This window comes from Marmota marmota, unplaced genomic scaffold, assembly GCF_001458135.2.
Source record: "Marmota marmota marmota unplaced genomic scaffold, marMar, whole genome shotgun sequence".
Lineage (NCBI taxonomy): Eukaryota > Metazoa > Chordata > Mammalia > Rodentia > Sciuridae > Marmota > Marmota marmota.
In genome coordinates, this window is record NW_026000252.1 from 2,276,169 (window position 1) to 2,297,081 (window position 20,913).

Sequence of the window (20,913 nt, forward strand, 5' to 3'; positions counted from 1 at the left end):
TTTTTTTTTTTTTTTTTTTTTTTTTTTTTTTATTTCCAGTGTAGCCAGAAATGGCCATAGTGGGAAAATGATCTGGGGGAAAACCACCTTTCCATGTTTACTACTGCGGCTATTCCAGAGTACTCCCCAAATATTTTGAATTGGGCTCTTCCCTCAAAGTCATTCAAGACCTTTTTGTGTTCTTCTGTAGTCATTTTTATGATGGGTGCTTGTTATGGCCTGAGCATTTGTGTGTTTCCCCCTCCCGTAAAATTCACATATTGAAGCCCTTATTCCCAATGTGGTGGTATTTGGAGATGGGGCCTTGGGGAGGTAATTAGGGCTAGAGCAGGATAAGGCCCTGATCTGATGGGATTAGTGCACCTGTAAGAAGTGGCACCAGAGAACTTGCTATAGAGGAGATCTTGTGAACACACAGTGAGAAGGCCCAGAAAGAAACCAAGTGAAGAGGCTTCAGAATGATTCCTACCTTGAAGGCACCTTGAACTTGGACTTCTCAGTCTTCAGAACTATGAGAAATAAATTTCTATTGTTTAAGCCACCCAGTATATGGTATTTTGTTATGATGCCTATGCAAACTAATAGTTCTTTTAGAAGGTGTTGGTAATAACCACAGGCAACACCACATTACACATAATAAAACATGTGATTTGTATTCACATAGAAAGTTTGGCACTACTATTACTTAGTTTATTTAGAAGGCCATGCTGATTCAACATTAGCCTTGTGGTGGTCTTTACTATTTACAATCAAGGCCACAGAATATAAAGACTACTTTAAGATTGGGATTGCTAGCCAGGTGGAGTGGCACATGCCTGTAATCCCAGCAGTTTGAGAGGCTGAGACAGGAGGATCGTGGGTTCAAAGCCAGCCTCAGCAATTTAGCGAGGCCCTGAGCAACTTGGTGAGACTCTGTCTCTAAAATACAAAAAAAGGGCTGGGGATGTGGTTCAGTGGTTAAGTGCACCTGAGTTCAATCCCTGGTACCAAAAGAACAACAACAAAACTTTGGTATTGGTTATGGAGAGAATTCTCAGTGCTGAGTAACCTTGGGTCCTAGGTTTATGTTTAGTGCATATATAACTACATTTGATAATTTACATCTGTGTGCTTATCAGATTTTGCTACAGATTATAATTTTATTGTACTGTATAGTTGTATTATGCTTTTCCCTCTAGATTATAAATTCTTGAAGGGCTGTAAATATAAAATAATCTTTGTATCTTCCACAAAACCTATTGCACTGTGCCTAATCAAGGTGAATGGAATGCATTTTTGTGTAATTATATTGTAATCCCCAGTTCTAACTCTTCCTATCAAAGCAGCCACTAGATTTTTAACTGTTCTATATAAGATGAGATTAATATCAGATATTAGCCAATGTCACATTAGCTAATAAGATTATAGGTCACCTTGTATATTTCTGTCTAGCTTTTATAGAGATTGAGGTTCTTGGACCTATTAAACATGAAGTTATGCTGTTTGGGATGATTAAAACTGAGGTTCTGTTTGTTCTATTTTATCTCTTATATGTTATTTCATAGCAGTGGTCCAGGTGCATGTTAGGCTCCCAAGTCAGTTTGATTTCTCTTATACTATCACAATACTACCTGTAACTTTTTTTTAATAGTAGGCTATGGTTATTCATATACATATCTTGTCATCTAATCTGCTATAAGCTCATTGAGGTTAGCTGTGTCAAACTTAATCCCTTCTCATAGGTATGATATAGTATATACTCTGAAGTACAAAGAATACATGTTCTAGGGCTAGGGTTGTAGTTCAGTGGTAGAGCATGTGCTTAGTATACAAGAGGCCCTGGGTTCAATCCCCAGCGATAGATAGATAGATAGATAGATAGATAGATAGATAGATAGATATAGATACATACATACATATATCTGGACCGGGGTACATGCCTGTAATACCAGCAACTTGGGAGGCTGATGCAGGAGGATTGCCAAGTTCAAGGCCTCAGCAACTTTGTGAGACCCTGTCTCAAAATAAGTTTTTTTTTTTTTTTTTTTAAGAGACTTGGGATGTAGCNACACACACGAAAAATATACACCAGGTGCCGTGGTGCATGCCTATAATCTCAGCAGCTCAGGAGGCTGAGGCAGGAGGATCGCAAGTTTAAAGCCAGCCTCAGCAGTTTAGCAAGGACCTAAGCAATTCAGCAACACCCTGTTTCTAAATAACATATAAAATGGCTGGGGATGTGGCTCAGTGGTTGAGTGGTTAAGCACCCTTGGGTTCAATCCCCAGTACCAAAAAAACAAAAAAAAGAGGATATACACCCCTATATATAAATTTTCTTGTAGTGCCTAGTTATTACAAATATCAATTTATAAAACAAAATTGTGACTTTATAAAACAAAATTGTGACTAAAGAATTTCAACAGTTGTATTTTTTTTAGTTGTAGATGGACACAATACCTTTATTTTATTTGTTTTTATTCTTATGTGGTGCCAGGGATCAAACCCAATGCCTCACACATGCTAGGCAAGTGCTCTACCACTGAGCCACAACCCCAGCCCCTCAAGGGATATATGTGTTATACATTTTATTCTTGCCTTTTGGGAAGAGTTTTATTAACATTTTTTATACTTGAAACAAAAAAATATAAATAAATCTTTAAAAATATATAGGATTCAGTAAAAAACAACAAATCCATTCTTTGACATGTAAGTCCATTTTGATTGGGGTCAAAACCTTTGAATTAGAAATCAGTTTGTTGGGGGTTGGGGAAATAGCTCTGTTGGTAAGAATGCTTGCCTAGCATGCACAAAGCCCTGGGTTTGATCCCCAGGGCCACCAAAAAACAAAAACCACTAAGAAATCAGTTTGTTGTGTTGACAGAGATAGAATTACTATTTTGCAGTACATCCCTGCTGATCTGTCTGTATTCTTCAACTATATGTCTGTGATGAATGTTAGACAGAATTCACATTCACTTTTTGAAACCAGATTCCCAAGTTCCTAGACTACTTATAGAACCTGTAGCCAGGCATTGACCCATTTTTATAGATACAGTAGTCTTTGAAGAATCCTGGGTGAGTCTTAGTTTGGATTTGTGGCAGTGAGTAACTGGGTGAAAAGGGTGAGTCAGCTTCAAGGGAGTTATTTTGGTACTCTGGATCTTGATATTAAGGCAATATGAAATGGTATATTTCTGTTCTTGTCAGGTGATGCAGATATATTCTGATGAGCCTGACATGAATGTTTATTGTATTATCTTATAAAATCAGTCTGTCTTTTATCAAGTTTAGTTCAAAACTTGAACTAAATTTCAGTTTATAAAATTTATAAACTCAGTACATGTTGTAAAATGTTCTTAGAATGCTCTTGTGCATGACACAAATGTCCCATTTTGAATTTTTTAGTAAATGTGTTCTGATGTAAACATGAAATGAATGTTTAGCAAATATATTAGCACTTAATCTTAGAGGTTTTGGCATAATTCTTCCCCCCCAATAGAAAAATGTTCTGCTTATTAATTAAAATGTGTGTTTAAAAACAAATAAATATTGACTGCTGAAGTACTACAGGCTGACAACATATAAAAACCCACCAAAGTCTGAACTCAAAATGGAGCTTTTAGGCTCGAAAAAGAGACAACATGGAACTCAATTTTTCAGCAGTAGAAAACTCAGAATCTAACTGGATTATGTGAATAATATTTTAACCTTACATATGTAATTTTTAGATTTATTAAAAGTCAAACTACTTGTCCTTAAGCACCTAATACAGTGCTAACTTCAGGAAGAAGTATTTGATAGGTATTAACTGATAGATTGAGATTTCATTATGATTTGGCCAGTATTTCTTGAAAGCTGCCATATCACCAGCTACTTAAATATGGTAGTTTTGAATATCATGGGATATATAGTGTTATAATCCTTCTTGATTTATTTCCCCAAATAAGCTTTGAATATTTCACTTTAATTTAATGTATCTTCTTTGGGAGGGGTTAGGGATTGAACTTAAGGACGCCTTACTACTGAACTATATCCCCAGCCATTTAATTTTAAGACAGGGTCTTGCCAAATTGCTGAGACTGGCCTCTAACTTGTGATCCTCCTGCTTCTGCCGCAGTCTGGCTGGGCACAAAATCATGAGCCACTCAAACAGGAACAAACTTTATTTTTGAAACTCCCGCCAATGCCCTGTATGCTCCCAGGAAATATGCCGACACACACACCAACAGGAAATCCCTCCTCCGGAATTCCCTCCTACCGCACTTCCCCAACCAATGGGAACTCTCCAGGAGTCCCGTAGCAGGCCTAGGTGGACAGCAGGGGTCTAATATCCATTTGAATGCAGATCTTAACATAATCATATCATCTCAATGGCTTGCCATCGTCACCTTTCAACCAAAAATGCCATGCATCATTACTACTTGGCTATGGCTCTTAGCATGCTTCAGCCTTCCAAGTTGCTGGGATTACAGGTGTACGCCACTGTGCCCAACAATTTAAAGTATCTTTTTAAAGTGTCCTATACTTTTTGAGGTGTAAAGAACTAAATAAAATCAGTATAACTCCTTTCCAAAGATAACAACTTTTATAATTTTGTTGTATTTTGGGGGGGAGGTGTATAGGTGTATATACAATATTTGTAAAAAAATCAAAGTACATTTTGTCACCACAGGTACCACATTATTGGGGTTTAATATTTTGTATGTGAGGTCTGGGACATACCAAGACAACCAATATGTGTTCCTATTCAAACTTTTGGAGTATCTACCTTAAAGGCACCTCATGATTTGATTATAATCTCAGATTTTAGTTTTTAAAGGATCATTTAGCTTTTTTGGTATTTGTTTTTCCTCTACTTTGAGATAAAAGAGGCTATTTGTATTTGAGATGGGTCACAGCAATTTTTGTTCTGTATGGCATATTAACTTATTAGACTATAGTGTACTAAATTTTTAAAATAAATTTTTAAATACACTCAAAAGTGAAGAGAATAATGTAGTGAATCACTCATTTAATATTACCAATGTTTGCCACATTTATCTTACCTCTTTAAAATTTTTCTTTTTCACTTTGTGACCTAAAGGAAATTTCACATCATGTTTTTTTTTTTTTTTACTTCTACATTCTTGGACTGGGGATATAGCTCAGTTTGTAGAGGGCTTGTTTCGCATGCACAAGGCCCTGGGTTTGATCCTCAGCACCACACACACACAAAATACATTCTTCATTATTCATGTCTTATGATATATGGTTTTCTTAAATAACTATAATGGGGCTGGGGTTGTAGCTCAATGGTGGAGTGCTTGCATAGCATGTGTGAGGCACTGGGTTTGATCTTCAGCACCACATTAAAAAACAAATAAAATAAAGGTTAAATTCTTTAAAAAACTGTAATGTATTATATTACAAAATTAACAGTTCTTGTTATTATCTCATACCTAAATTTCTCTGGCAAACTAAGGTTTATCATCTATCTTTAATTGGATGTTTGTGTTCTTTAATGTTATCAATTAAAACATCTCATTTCTTTTTTAGATTAGTGATGATGAACCAGGGTATGACCTGGATTTGTTTTGCATACCTAATCATTATGCTGAAGATTTGGAAAAGGTGTTTATTCCTCATGGACTAATTATGGACAGGTTAGTAAGATCTCAAGTTGAAATTTACTTTTTCTTATATTAACTTCATGTGTCAGCAACTGTTGAGTAGTTCATACTTGGATATAAACTAAGCCAACTTGTTAAGTAATAAACACTTTTTAAACAAAAAATAGTAGAACTTACTAGTTACCCAGTATAAGTCATGGTGTAGTGGGAATCTGTAGGGAGTAGAGTAAAATCAACATTGAAGTGAGATTGGAAGAATGAACTTTATAGTCAGAGTCTGATTTCCCAGTCCTGAACAGAGTAATGGGACTGAATCATATAAAGGCAAGATCAGAGTTTGATTATTATGTATATCTAGCTTGAAAATTTCCCCTCAAATGAATTGGGTTTTTTAAAATTTTTTTTTAGTTGTAGACTCTACCTTTATTTACTTATTTTATTTTATTTTATTTTTTTACGTGGTGCTGAGGATCAAACCTGGCGCCTCATACATGTGAGGCGAGTGCTCTACCACTGAGCCACAACCCCAGCCCCCCATCAAATGAATTGTAATGAACAACCTTTCTTTGTATTTAAATACTTGCCTTTTGTGTGTGGCTATTTTTTATTTTAAAAATTATATTTAAAGTATAATATCAGTGCATTTATGGTATATTATGTTCTATGGAGACTATAAATGGAAAGAGTAAAGATTTCTCTGCCACCTGTATGCATTCCCTCTAGACACTGGCTGTGTGTGTATTTTTTATATATGAATGAATTTTGCCACATGTATATGCACTATTGTACAGTACTAAAATTGATTGGGTTTTTAATATTATTACATTTATAGCTATCATTTTTTTTGTTTTAATATCTCCTAGTTTAAAGATTGTGTAGCATTCTGCTTATGAATGTACCATAACTGATTTAACCAGTCCACTATTGATGGACACTTAAGATCTCTCCGTTATTTTGCTCTTACAGACTATACTAAAGGGAACATTCTTTTACATATGTTTTGGCACTTGCTTAGCTTTATCCAAGTGGAAATTCTGGGTCAAGGGGAAGATGTTTTTGTTGGAACTGGGGATTGAACCCAGGGGTGTATAACCATTGAGTCACATCCCCAGCTGTATTTTGTATTTTATTTACAGACAGAGGTCTCATTGAGCTGCTTAGGGCCTCAGTAAGTTGCTGAGGCTGGCTTTGAACTCTTGATCCTCCTGCCTCAGCCTCCAGAGCCACTGGGATTACAGGCATGTGCCACCCACCATGCCTGGCTTATCAAACATTTTGGTACTGCAGATTATCCTCCCAAAAGTTGTATCACATTGTGGCATATGACAGTGTCCTTTTCTCATAATCTCTTTTTTTTTTTAAATTTTTTTCTTTNCCAAAAAAAAAAAAAAGAGAGAGAGAGAGAAGAAAAAAGAACTGCTGTTGAGCCAGTCACAGTGGCACACAACTGTATTTTGAATAACTTGAAGCTGAGACAGGAGGATCACAAATTGAAGACCAGTCTTAGCAACTTAGCCAGACCTAGTCTCATAATAAAAAATAAAAAGGGCTGGGGATGTAGCTCAATGGTAAAGGACCCCCTAGTTTCAATTCTCAGGACCGAAAAAAAAAAAATGAATTGCTGTTGAGACTTATGGGATTTTTTAAAAATATTTTTTTAGTTGTTGATGGACCTTTATTTTATTTGTTTATTTATATGTGGTGCTGAGAATTGAACCCAGTGCCTCATACATGCTAGGCAAATGCTCTACCACTGAGCCACAACCCCAGCCCCAAGGAATGTTTTTTGACTGCTTACTGTAATATATATCCTATGCAGAACTAGATTGGTTTGGGGCAGTCATAAGTCATGTGGAGCTAGGTTTGCTTAATAAGGTTAACAATTGTTTCCTGGGTGGCAGAAACCAATTTTGACCTGTAATTAGTCTACCTGTGTACAGAATCTGAAATATGTTACAGTATTGACACTGATGAAACAAAATCAGTATGATCTTTATGTGTTAATTTTATAATTCACCATTTCTTGGATTGTGTGAATTTTTGATTTTTATTATTTTTGACTATTACTTTGCTTCTGGTTTCATGTTGCGATTGTATTTCCTATAAATTAAATTTTTCCTTTACAGAGATTTCTCCTAACTTCTTCAAAAATTAGAATAACTCCAGTGTTTGCTGATTCATGAATTAGTATTGTAGTCCATCTTTATAGAAACTCACCTTTCGTTCATACTTTTATAGAGAGTAAGAACACTTCCTTCATTTGAATTTCAACCTTCATTCTCTCCATTAATCATTTATTTGACTCAAGTCTGGCCTTTTCCACAGTTTTTTTGTATGATCTCCTTTTTCTTCCTAGAAGATAATTTTTCCTCAGTCCTCAGTGACTCAGCTCCTTACATGGGCTTTGGTGGAGATCATGGGGTAGCACTAGCATGTTTAGACATTGGGGCAGGGTTTTGATCTTTTCTGGGCTTCACAAGATCAGTTTCTGGTCACCTAGCTGTGAATGGTGGGGCTCATGCAGTAATGTAGCTTCACATACAGCTTGGGACACAGGCACTGAGGGACTAGCTTAAGAAATGTCTCCAAGAGACCTTTTATAGCTGTGTCCTCTGCTGTGTTTCACATGACAAACTTCTTAGCAGCCTTTTCCTTGGGCACACATCAAGCACAGGTTGTACAGTGAATAGGCTGCATGCTCCTTCATCTTTTTTGTTTTTCCACCATCTTGGAAGCAAGAACTAAAGTTTTTCCACATTTTTATCAGTTCTATGGGTAATTTGTCAACCATTTAAGTATTATCATAGACCTCTTCTCTATTCTATCAAACCCCTTATACCCATGTATCATGACATTACTTCCTACTTGTAAACTTTTAACTTTCCAAAGCCTTGCTTGAATTAATGACTTATTAAACAAAATGTGAATTCTTATTCAACAGAAATTACTAATTGATTGGTTCATAGTTTGTATTAGGACTTAATTTCTGTCAGTATAGTTGCTGGCATTATAGCTGACCAGCCTTTAATAACATTGTTGCTAAGAGTCAAAAACATGTACTTACAGTCCATGATACGATTTATGTTTTTGGTCTTGTTTAGCCTCCCCCCACCATGCAAAATAAATCATTACTTTATGATTCATATTTGGGGATTTGTGCAAAATGTTCTTTCTTTGGAAAGCAAAAACAAGCAAAATTAGGGGAGTTTCATATTTTTTTTAAATGTTATAGTTATAAAAGCAATTTGGAGCTGTAGAAACACTGAAATTCTAATTCTATCTTCTACATTTAATTTTTTCTACTTTTAGTTTTAGCTCTTAGAGGATTATTAAACTGAACTCCTTAATGGATAAAAAAGCATGAAGTCTTAAATATAAGCAAGACTTTTTAAAATTATTCTTAAAAAAAAGTCTTGCTTTTTTTCAGGGGAAAGGGAAAAATAAGTAAGACTTTTTTTTAAAGAATTTCTTTTTTAGTTGTAGATGAACACAATACCTTTTATTTTGTTTATTTATTTATTTTTTAATGTGGTGCTAAGGATCAAACCCAGTGCCTCACATATGCTAGGCGAACGTTCTACCACTGAGCCACAACCCCAGCCTCAAGACATTTTATGTTAATTTTTGCATAGAAAAAATCCATTATATTTTATGTGAAATTCTGTAAGATTTTCTACTAAACAGTAGAAATTAAGAAAGGTATTCAGATACTCTATTGATTGGAAGTAACATTTCCAACCTATTTAATAATTCAGCAACTTGTCACAGAAGGTGTTCACATACCATAAAAAATAAAACAGACGACTTAATTTGATAAAACGATAAAATTAAAATGCTAAATTGTAGCATTAGTAATATTGATGTTAGTATGATTTTATATGCTGATCTTGACCAATTTGAAACAATGAATTAAAGGCTGCCTGATAAGTATTAATCCTAAAGAAATGCTTCATGAATTATTAAATATTCCCAGAATGTAAAAATATCTATTAAAATGTCCACACATTATCTGTATTTTCTTTGAAATAAAAATTTAATTTTTCTAATTAATAAAATATTATATTAAAGATCATACACTTTCTAATATTTTAAAGAATTTTTCTCTGTATAAACACACATTATTATAGTTCATGTACTTGTAGTTAGAATAGCTAGGTAGTATTTTATTTGCCTAGGGACTAGGTGAGAAGTACCCTGGGATTCCAAATACCATATTTGATTAAATTAAAGTCAATGTTGGTTAAGACTTACTACTATTTTTTGTGCTTCTAAAAAATAAAACATTTCCAGTTACGCTTATGGTGCCATCAATTGTAATAATGTTGATTTTAGGGGTATTAAAATGTAAATGTGCATCTTAGGACAATGAAAAATAGTGCTATATATTTAATGGCCTTTTAAAAATATTTTTGTAGTTGTAGATGAACACAATATCTTTATTTATTTATTGTTATGTGGTGCTGAGGATTGAACCCAGTGCCTCACATGTGAGAGGCCGGCACTCTACCACTGAGCTATAGCCCCAGCCCTTGATGGCCTTTTTTGATCCTACGACTGTGGTATTAGAAAAATGAAACAATCCATAGTATGCAGATGTGTTTCTTCTACTTTGAGGTATTTCTGTGGTATTTTTTTACTAAAATAATTGAATAAAAATAATGACACCTTTAAAGGAAGAGCTTTGCAGGGCTGCTAGTGATTGAACCTCGGGCCTTGCATGTGCTAAGAATGTGCTGTACCACTGAGCTACATCCCTAGTCCCAAAACTGGAGTTCTTGTTGCTACCTTGAAGTTTTCAAAATTCCTAGGGATGGACAAACAGGAACAAAGTTCTTTCCTATTATCCTCATTTTTTTCATTTAGATGCCAAAATGACATAGGAAGACAGATGCTGGGGCTAGGTTTGTACCTTAGTAGTAGAGTGCTTGCCTAGCATGTGTGAGGCCCTGGATTCAATCCTCAGCACATAATAAATAAATAAATAAATAAATAAATAAAGGTATTGTGTCCATCTACAACTAAAAAAAAAAGTTTAAAAGAAAAGAAAGGCACTAAGGGTATTTGTAGACCTAAAGAGCTTCTGTGGGAATGAAGGTTAGGTAGTTGATGGTGGCATCCTGAGTTAAAGATAACTTGGACTTTGGCTGAGAGAAGTGACAAGAAAGGATTTTAGGGTAGATAAAGCAACTTTGAAAGGCAGGGGCTCTCTCCTCACCCATCCCAGTCTTTTCATCTCAGACTTCACCATACTTAATGATGAGGCATTTATGAGGCACCCAGTAAAGGGAGGCAGTGGGAAGCTTGTCAGGGAGGAAAGTTGGTGCAGTTCCCACGGCCAGCCACATGGGATAATTGATTCATGGATGCAGTTTGGTCACTTATACCCATTTTCCAGCAAGTGGACTGTACCGTTAGTCTTAAATAATTCTTTTTTATTAAACTCTATTTAAAGGGTAGCTATATTTTCATGAAAAAAAGCCTCAGGAGAAACATAAGTTAAAAACCTTGGGTCCAACAGAAGTGTGGAGATTTGGATGTTATGGAACACTAGTGTTTTGCATGCTTGGAATTCTGTTGTCTCTTGCCTTGTCATTGCAGTCTTTGGAGCATGGGTATTTTTCTAGGACTCTGCACTATAGTTCTTGAATATTTACTCTCATCCTTTTCTCTCTAAAAAATAATCAATTGGAGTTGGACTGTAATACCACATTCCTACAGAAGATGGCAATATTTAACAAGTTTATAGTAGGAATTATTTAACATTATGGACTCTCATCTAAAGCTTCAATTTTTTCCCTTTTTTCCTTTTAGTCAATTCTGTATGTTTGAAATGCTGTTTTTAAGTTAGTTAGAATAAGGGGTATCTGTAATTTCCCTAAGATGAGAGGTAAAACGCAAGGGTCTTTTGATATTGTAAAGTCATGCATTTAGTTTACAACATGGAATAGTTATATGGTGGGTTTTTTGTTTTGTTTTATTTTTGTTTTTTGATACCAGGGATTGAACCCAGGGGCATTTAATCACTGAGCTATATAAGTCCCGGCACTTTTAATTTTTTATTTTGAGACGGGTTCTTGCTAAGTTGCTTAGGACCTCCCTAAGTTTCTGAGACTGGCTTTGAACATGCAACCCATCCTCCTGCTTAAGCCTCCTGAGTTGCTGGGATTATAGGCGTGTGCCACTGCACCTAGCATTATATGGTGTTTTATTTTTTATTTATATTTTCAGTGCTGAGGATGAAACCCATCACACATGCTAGGCAAGTGCTTGCTGCTCTACCATTGAGCTACACACCCCCAGCCCAACAGGGAGTAGATTTAAACAAAAATGGTTTCATAGGCAACACACTGGTCTATTACTCGGTCACTTTTGTTGTTGGTTTTGTGTGTGTGTGTGTGTGTGTGTGTGTGTGTTTTCTGTTAACAGACATGTTGGTTCTTTTTTCTTTTTAAACCAAGGATTGAATCCTGGGGCATTAACCACATCCCCAACCCTTGTTATTATTATTTTTTTTTTATTTTGAGACAGATCTCAGTTGATGAGGCTGGCCTACAACTTGTGATCCTTCTGCCTCAGCTTCCAGAGTTGCTGGGATTACAGGTGTGGGCCACTATGCCTGTTGGTTCTCTTTAAGGAATAATTGTTACAGTGAATATCCTTGAATGTACCTTTGCATATTTGTTAATTTTTTTATTGTATCAATTTCTGGAAGTGTTGATTGCTGGGGTTTTGTTGTTGTTGTTTTTGTGGTGCTGGAGTTCTGACCCAGGACCTCACACATGCTAGGAAAGCACTCTACCACTGAGCCACATCCCAGCCCACATGTTTACAATTTTAATAGGTAGTGCCATATCCTTTTCAAAAGAGGTTGCACAAATTTATACTCTCACAAATGACAAAACTGCTTGTTTCTCCTCAGCGTATCATCAGGCTTAATTTTGTGTGCATGGATGAGTAATTGAATCACATTCTTTTGGTATTTGTTTTTCGGGTATTTTCTATGCTCTGTTTTTTTTTTTTTTTTTTTATAAAGTATCTAATTGTGTTCACTCTTCATCTTCCTGTGGGTTCTTATTTTGGAGCCCAATATCTGTTACAGGTTTTTTTTTTCAGTTTGGATACATGTCATGCCTAGGTTTTTACCTTTTCTAAGAATTTGAGAAGTTTTCCTACATTTACTTCCAGTCCACTTATGGCTTTGTTTTTTACATTTAGATTTTAATCCATCTGGAATTTATTTTTGTGAATGCTGTGAGGTAGGGACCATACTTTATTTTTTTCAAATGGATAAGTAGCTGACCAAACACCATTTATTGAATAATTCATCTTTTCCTTACTGACTCGAAATACTATCTTTATCATATACTAAATCCTCATATATTTCTGGGTCTGTTTCTGGACTCTACTTTGTCCTTTGATCTCCTTGTCAATTACTGTGCTAGTACTGCACCATTTTAATTGCCATAGCTTTTTGGTATGGTTTGCTGTCTGATTGGGCAAGCCCGTAATCTTTTACCCAAGTTTTCTGTCTTGAATCCAGCACATCCACATTTGATTATTTCCACCAACTATATCCCCCCCTTTGAAACTCCTGAGAGCCTAAGCAGTATGCCTTAAAGGACTAAGACTTAGTTTCCCAGACAGTGCTGAAGATGACCTGGACCTGGTCTAGACTTTTCAGGACATATCCTTGGGTTTAGATGTAATAATAGACCAACCTTTACAACTTGCTTGACTCATGTGATGGTACAGGGCCAGAACCAGATACCTGTCATGCTAATAATTTCCCTTTGGTTCAGAAATGACCATAACTGATGATGGGTGGCTGCTGTAATACTGTCCCCTCAAAAATGGGTGTAGCCTATTTTTAGGATTCTTAGGACATCAAATCAGTAATGGCCAATTAGGACTTTTTAATTTTTACTAATCTCTACTTTAAAGTTACTTAGTCATTCATTTCTGGAAACTTAATTCTTATAATTCATATCATTTAGAATATCATAATGCTGTGGACATTACATAGCTACATAGCTAACTTCTTAATCTTCTAGCTTCCATTTGATAATTTGAAGTCTATGTATACTTAAGATACACATATTCATATATGTTTTTTTTTTTTAAACTAGAATGACCAGTCAACAGGGGACATAAAAGTAATTGGTGGAGATGATCTCTCAACTTTAACTGGAAAGGTATGTATCTTGAAGAGGAAGAACAGAGTATTTTATTCCAAAAGTCAGTTAATAACACTGTGCTTTCAATCATATATTGAGAGGCAATTTACATAATACAACTAAACAAGGGTTATTTAACCCTTGGAAGCAATCTAGGTTAATTATCTTTCCCTATATTGCCAAGTACTGTTCTCTACCTCTGTAGGAATCTAATTTGGAATCCTTCAGAAATTATAGATGGGAGTGCTGGAGTTATTAGCTCAGTGCTTGCTTAGCATGCTCAAATCCCTGGTTTCAATCCCCAGCACTGGGGGGAAAAACCCACAAGTGGGGAAACAACAGGTTATTTAAATTGTCTGTGTTCCAAAGATAGGTAGGTAGGGGTGAATCAAGGATTAAATGATATATGTTGAGCTTTTACAACAATTTCAAGTAAAAAGTACACTACATAGATTCAGACATAATTTAAAAGTTTTTTTAACTATTTTTTTAAATCATTGGCAGTACTAGTGATCAAGCCCAGGGCCTCATGTGTACTAGGCAAATGTTCTACCACTAAGCTTCTCCCAAGCCCTTTTTATTTTTCACTTTGAGACAGGGTCTTGCCTGTCAAGGCTGGCCTCAAACTTGCAGTCCTTTTGCCTCAGCTTCCCTACTAGCTGAGGTGTGTGAGGATTACAGCTCAAAGAGTTTTATTAATACATGAAAATTCTTTCAGATATTTTCCAGTATTGATTTTGCTGTCAATTGTCATTTGCCTCAAGGTATTTTTAAATTTCCCCTTTGATTTCTTTAATTCTTTTTATACATTGAAAACTTTTTTGAGTAATCCATGAAAAGTGATGGAATGCTGCTTTTTTTTTAAATTTTTTATTGTTGGTTGTTCAAAACATTACAAATTTCTTGACATATCATATTCCACACTTTGATTCAAGTGGGTTATGAACTCCCGCCTTCACCCCATACACAGATTGCAGCTTTTTAAAAAGCTGCCAGTTATTGTTTGCTTATAAGACCTGTGCCAAATATAAAGACGTCAGTCCTGGAAAAGTTTCACAACAACCCAGTAAAGGAGATTTTATCCCCATTTTACATATAAGGAATTAAGGGATGGAGCCATAGTTTGAAGCAGTATGGAATTAGGAGACAGAAAAACTGTCTCATAGTTCCAAAGTCACACAACCAGTGATAGAGCTTGAATTTTAATGCAAACACTTGAAGTTCTTTCCTTCCTCTGTCTTGTAGATCTTTTTGTTAAATTATATTTATTTTTTAGTTTTAGGTGGACACAATATCTTTATTTTACATTTATGTGGTGCTGAGGATCAAACCCAGTGCCTCATGCATGCTAGGCAAGCACTGTACCACTGAGCCACAATCCCAGTCCCTGTCTTGTAGATCTTAATGGTCACTGCTTATTTAACTGAATATCTGTAAGAAAACTTTAACATAACACACTTGTGTGAAATTCTGTGGTCCTGTATCAGGGTTATGCCAATCTATTGTTGTCCTCAGCATCTTTTGAAAACTTCAGAGGAGAAATTGTTATCTCTTGATGCTTTTTCTCTCCTTTTCATTCTGTATACAACTGCCAGACCTGTCTTCCTCCCCTTTTAGCATGCTTTGTCCTTATTTAAAAGCCTTTTGAAACCCTTACTTCTCTAATCAGTTTTAGCACTGATTATAAAAGGTCTAGCCTTCAAGGCCTTCAGTGATTGAGTTTGACCTTGCCTTTTCCACTTAATGGGTATGTCCCACTATGTAGCTCTGTGATCTTAAATAGGTCTCTGTTTCTAAAATAACTTTTTGTGATAGTTGCAGTAAAGCATATTTATTGTGGAAAAATCAAGAAATACAAATTGAGTGAAGTTATTTCTTGGTGGTGAGATAATGGGGTTATTTAAAACTTCTGCTTCATTTTAGCTCTTTTGGCAAAATTTATACAGTATACAGATACATATGTATATATTTTCCCCCTTTTCTCTAGTTAATGTTTGATGATATGGGCTCTGGGCCCTAAATATACCTTGTTCAAATCCTTCTCTTCCACTTGCCTATGTTTATAACTTTAAACAAGTCATTTGACTTATTAGCCTCATTATTTTCATTTATTAAGTAGGGATGAAGCTTTTGACGTAAAGTAAGCTCTTAATGTGGCAATTATCATTCTTTGTGAGAAATATTGGAATCATACTCTACTACAGATTTTATATTGGACAAATATTTAATCCCTTTGGACTTTGGCTTGTATAAACCATTTTAGAAAGTATGATTATGACTTAATCAAGTTGTAAAGTGACTTAGTGTTAGAACTAAGGGCTAGAATTCAGTTTCTCTGTTTTATAATCCCATGCTGTTTTTCAAACCGTGATTCTATCCCACTGTGCAAATCACTGCCACAGTGAGCCATAGTTACTGATGGGAATGTGTTATCCTTCAAATATGCTATCTAGGGTAGAGAAATGTTGAGAAAGAACCACATAGTAAGTGGTGAAAGTTATTGGTCCAGTCATTGATTATGTTCAGTTTTCCTAGAGATTTAAATTATAGTGTCTTTGAAGAGACAAATTAGTTGTGATAAGAGAAAAGGAGGGGAACTAGCTTCTTAAGCGTCTACTGCTGCAGTACTATATTTATTATTTCATTTAATCCTTATGACTACACTGTGAAGGAAGTATTGTCCCTTTCTGTAAAGAAGGATGTTGAAACTCAAAGTCATACAGCTGTTAGGTGGCAGAGCCATAGTTTGAATCAGGAAAAATCTAACTCCAATGTTTGTTTGTTTTTTTTTTCTTTCTTTTTTTAGAAGAGAGAGAGAGAGAGAGAGAGAGAGAGAGAATTTTTTAATATTTATTTTTTAGTTTTTGGCGGACACAACATCTTTGTTTTTGTATGTGGTGCTGAGGATCGAACCCGGGCCGCACGCATGCCAGGCGAGCGCACTACCGCTTGAGCCACATCCCCAGCCCCAAACTCCAATGTTTGTATTCCTTATACTACACTGGGATTCATTTGAACATAGCTTTTAAATATATTTTTCCTACCCGTTGAACACGCTAGGAAATAGGCTGCAGTTGTCTCTACTAGCTGCTCCACTGAGGATGGATCAGAGAGTGAGAGAAGTAGTGTGAATTGCCAAAAGTTACAGGCTAGCCTTACTTCATTCTGTGCTTGGACCTATTCAGGCTTGTGAAAGATATTGTCTGCAGTGGTAAACTTCTTTGAGATATAGAAATGTTGAAGCTTTACTTGGTTATAATTTTAATACCTAGAGCAGTGATTCTCTAATCTTTTGTTTGCATCTCCCATCAAGGTAAAGTTAAAAAAAAAAAAAAGTTCTAATTTTTCATGTAACACAGTGGATGTTGTGTGCCCTTCCTTGGTAATCACTAGTTTAGAAAAGAATATAGAACATTAAAATTCTGATGCTATAATTGTGTGACAGAGTACAATGACAATGACAAATAAAATGGTGTGGGTATTCTTGGGTCGATGATTATAAACATTATGTGTTTCCTTGTTTCTATAAGAACAGATAGAATGTGTCTCTGCTTTGGGAAATGATCATTAGATGGTATGTTCTCTTAAGGACTCTTCCAGCTATAAAATTCTGAGATGTAGAAAGTAGGGTGAAGGTTTATAGTGGGAGGAAGTATTGATATCTTTTTTAGTGTAGTCCAAAAATATGGATACATCCACATTAGTATAAGTCTAATAGGAAAATGAATTCTAAATTATATTCTATATGGTAAGTTAAACACAGGATTTTGGAGTTTTTGTACAAATTACAGGTCCTAGAATATTAGTATCAGAAGACAAATAAGAAGTCAACTAGTTCAAGTTTCTCATTTTACATTTGGGAAACAGACCTAGAGAAATTTCATGTCTTGCCCAAGACCTTGCATTAAGTAAGGAAAGGATTTTATAAAAATGAACACTTGGGTCAAATTTTATTTATAAAAAATTCAGTGTTAAGGACTTCCACATTTCAATAGATGGCCAAATGGTTTCTGGAAGGGCTTGATACAGTCATTAAAAACAAGAATTTGGATAATTTCCCAAGAGTTTGTTGTCATATAATTTCACTTACTATTGGAAATACTGATTCACTATACTGATTTTTCTTTTTTTCTTCTAGAATGTCTTGATTGTTGAAGTAAGTTTTTACATTGATTTTTAATATAGTGTTTATGATTTTCTAAGTTATTGTGTATCATCCTAAAGGTAAGTCAGGGAAAGAAATTCCTCTTTATTAGTTTTAATGGTGGGCTTGTGTTTTGTAAAGACTAAGTGAATTTTTACTGGTAATGGAAAAAACATAGTATATTTCCTCTTTTTGTTGTGAATTTTTTTCTTTGTAAACATGTTACAAGTATACATACAGACACATACACGTACATACATATTAACTTTAGTGTCTTGCTTAAATTTCCTCTTAAGCAAAATTTTGAATGTACAAAAGAATATTTGTAATTTATATTCTATTTTCCATTTGAATGTAATAATAGCCAAATTTATCCATTGTTTACATTGCCAGGCACTATTCTGTATGCTAAAGAAATAAGCATAGAGAGCTTAAGTAGTTTCCTAAGGTTACCAGTAATAAATGAAATTTCATATCATCACTTTCCAAAGCATAATACCTAGACCAAAAGCATCAGCCAGGAACCTACTGAATCAAAACTTTTGTGATGAGGCCCAGCAGGCTATGCTTTAACAAGTCTTCAGGTGATTCTGTTTTGCATGCTAAGCTTTAAGAACCTTACCTTCTCATTAAGGCCTTCCCTGGCCATCATGTATAAAAATCTCATGTTTCCACCCCCTCAATTTATTATCCTTCAGTACTTTTCCCCCTGATCACTTATCACTGTTTAACAGCTTGTATTTACACCTCTTTATTTTTTATCTCTGGTCTCCCTATTCAGATCTTTCTGCCTTACTGAATTCTACAAACTTCTAATGTGGCAAACCACTTGATTACAAATAATCATGCCTCATACTCAGAGCCTGTTCACCCTTTCTTTAGTCTTTAGACTGAATTCTTTTTGTAGCCTCAATATACATAATCAACCTAATTCTCCAATATCTTCCTTTCATTTTCTCTGGACTTGGCACCATTTCCTAGAGCCTTTACCACCATTTTTCTGCCCTTGTTTTTTTTATTTTTAAATAACTGTTTATGAATTTTTTTATTTGACCACAAAGAAATTCAGTCTCCTTAGCTATCATTTCCCATTGTCCCCACAACCATCCCCTAGCAATTTGATGAACTACTTTCTGTCTTGAAGATTGGCATATCCTGTGTATTTTAAATATAAATGAACTCTCACAGTATATGCCTTTTGTTTCTGGGTTCTTTCACTGAGCTCAGTGCTTTCAAGGTTCATCCATGTCGTGGGATGTCAGTAGTCAATTCGTTTTCATTGCTGGATAGTATTTAGTTGCATGCAGGTACTACATTTTCTTTATCCATTCATCATTGATAGGCATTTACGTTGTTTTCACGGTTTGTTCCTTATTTCTTACATCTCAGATTTTTCTTCTTCCCTTAAAATTTTTATTTATTCTCTTCCTTCTTATGCCATCTTTAAATCCTTAAAACCCAGCTCAGAAATTACCTCCACAAATCCTTCTTTGACACTTTTTCCCTCCTCATTGCATTGGGCCCTTTTGCTTTTAATTATGAAATATTTTGAACTCAGAAAAGTGTATGTTCAAAACCCATGCATGTACCACAAAAGATTTATAAAAGAAATTATACATAATACACCTGAAGTCCCATTTCTTCACTTTCCCTTCATTTCCAGAGGTATGATAACTGGAAATGTTGATAAATATTCTCGTGCATATATTCATATACTTCCCAAGTACAGATTATCTGGGTCCTCTGCTCAGCGTCTCATCAGGTTGAATCAAGGTATCTGTCTCACCTGTGGCTCATGCTCTTCCAAGTTCATTTAGGTTGTTGACAGAATTTAGTTTCTTTTAATTGTAGAACTGAGGGACCATTTTCTTTTCTGAGCTACATCCCCAGCCCTTTTTATTTTTATTTTGAGATAGGGTCTCACTAAGTTGCTTTGGGCCTTGCTACGTTGCTGAGGCTGGCCTCAAACTTGCAATCCTCCTGCCTTACCTCCCAAGTCACTGGTATTACAGGTGTATGCCACTACTCCCAGCAAAAATGTTCTACTTTTTTTGTTTTTTTTAGACATATATGACAGTATAGTGTATTTTGACATATTATACACACATGAAGTATAACTTATTCTAATTAGGATCCCATTCTTGTGCTTGTACGTAATGTGGAGTGTCAGTGGTGGTATATTCATATATGAACATAAGAACGATAGGTCCAATTCATTCTGTCTTTCCTATTCCCATCCTTCTTCCCTTCCCTTCATTCCCCTTTGTCTAATCCAATGAACTTTTATTCTTCCCTCTCCATTTATTGTGTGTTAGCATCCTTAATATCAGAGAGAACAAAAAAAATCTTCTAGTTGTGATAAATACCTAAAATTCACTTTAACACAAAGTCATTCTGTATAGTAAAACCTTATTAATTTGAATACCTTTAAAGATGGTACATACAATGTTTCTCAAAGTGGAACTAACTGTATCAGAAAATTGGGGAAAAAATCCCTATCTTGAATTTATGAAGAAAAATTTATAATATCTTTTATAAAGAATGACAGCATCATAACTTTCTAATGAAGCATATGTGTATATATTATATTTGCTGTCACTGATCTCTTTATCATGCCTAGAGAATCCAATATTGGGGAATGATATTCCCACTATTTTCTGAAGGCCATATGATTTACAGTTTCTAGATTATCCTAGTGTGTAAATTTTGGTGAGACTTATTGCACTGAAGAAAATGTTTTCGCTGATATAAGGAGGCTGATTCATAGTGGGATAGGGAGAGGGGAACATGGGAGGAATAGACGAACTCTAGGTAGAGTAGAGGGGTTGGAGGGGAATGGAAGGGGCATGGGGTTAGAAATGATGGTGGAATGTGATAGGGATCATTATCCAAAGTACATGTATGAAGATATGAATTGGTGTCAACATACTTTGTATACAACCGGAGATATGAAAAATTTGTGCTCTATATGTGTAATATGAATTGTGATGCATTCCTCTGTCATATA

The 20,913-nt window shown here is 35.2% G+C and overlaps 1 protein-coding gene across 4 annotated transcripts in view; it reads left to right on the top strand.

Moving 5' to 3' along the window:
• Hprt1 (hypoxanthine phosphoribosyltransferase 1) overlaps nt 1-20,913 on the top strand; it is a 64,247-nt gene that overhangs the window by 7,488 nt on the left and 35,846 nt on the right. For all 4 annotated transcript variants that reach the window (XM_048796573.1, XM_048796574.1, XM_048796575.1 and 1 more), the window contains exons 2-3: nt 13,715-13,780; nt 17,901-17,918. In XM_048796573.1, the coding sequence (XP_048652530.1) occupies nt 13,715-13,780; nt 17,901-17,918 (84 nt within the window). The remainder of the gene's footprint in view (nt 1-13,714; nt 13,781-17,900; nt 17,919-20,913) is intronic.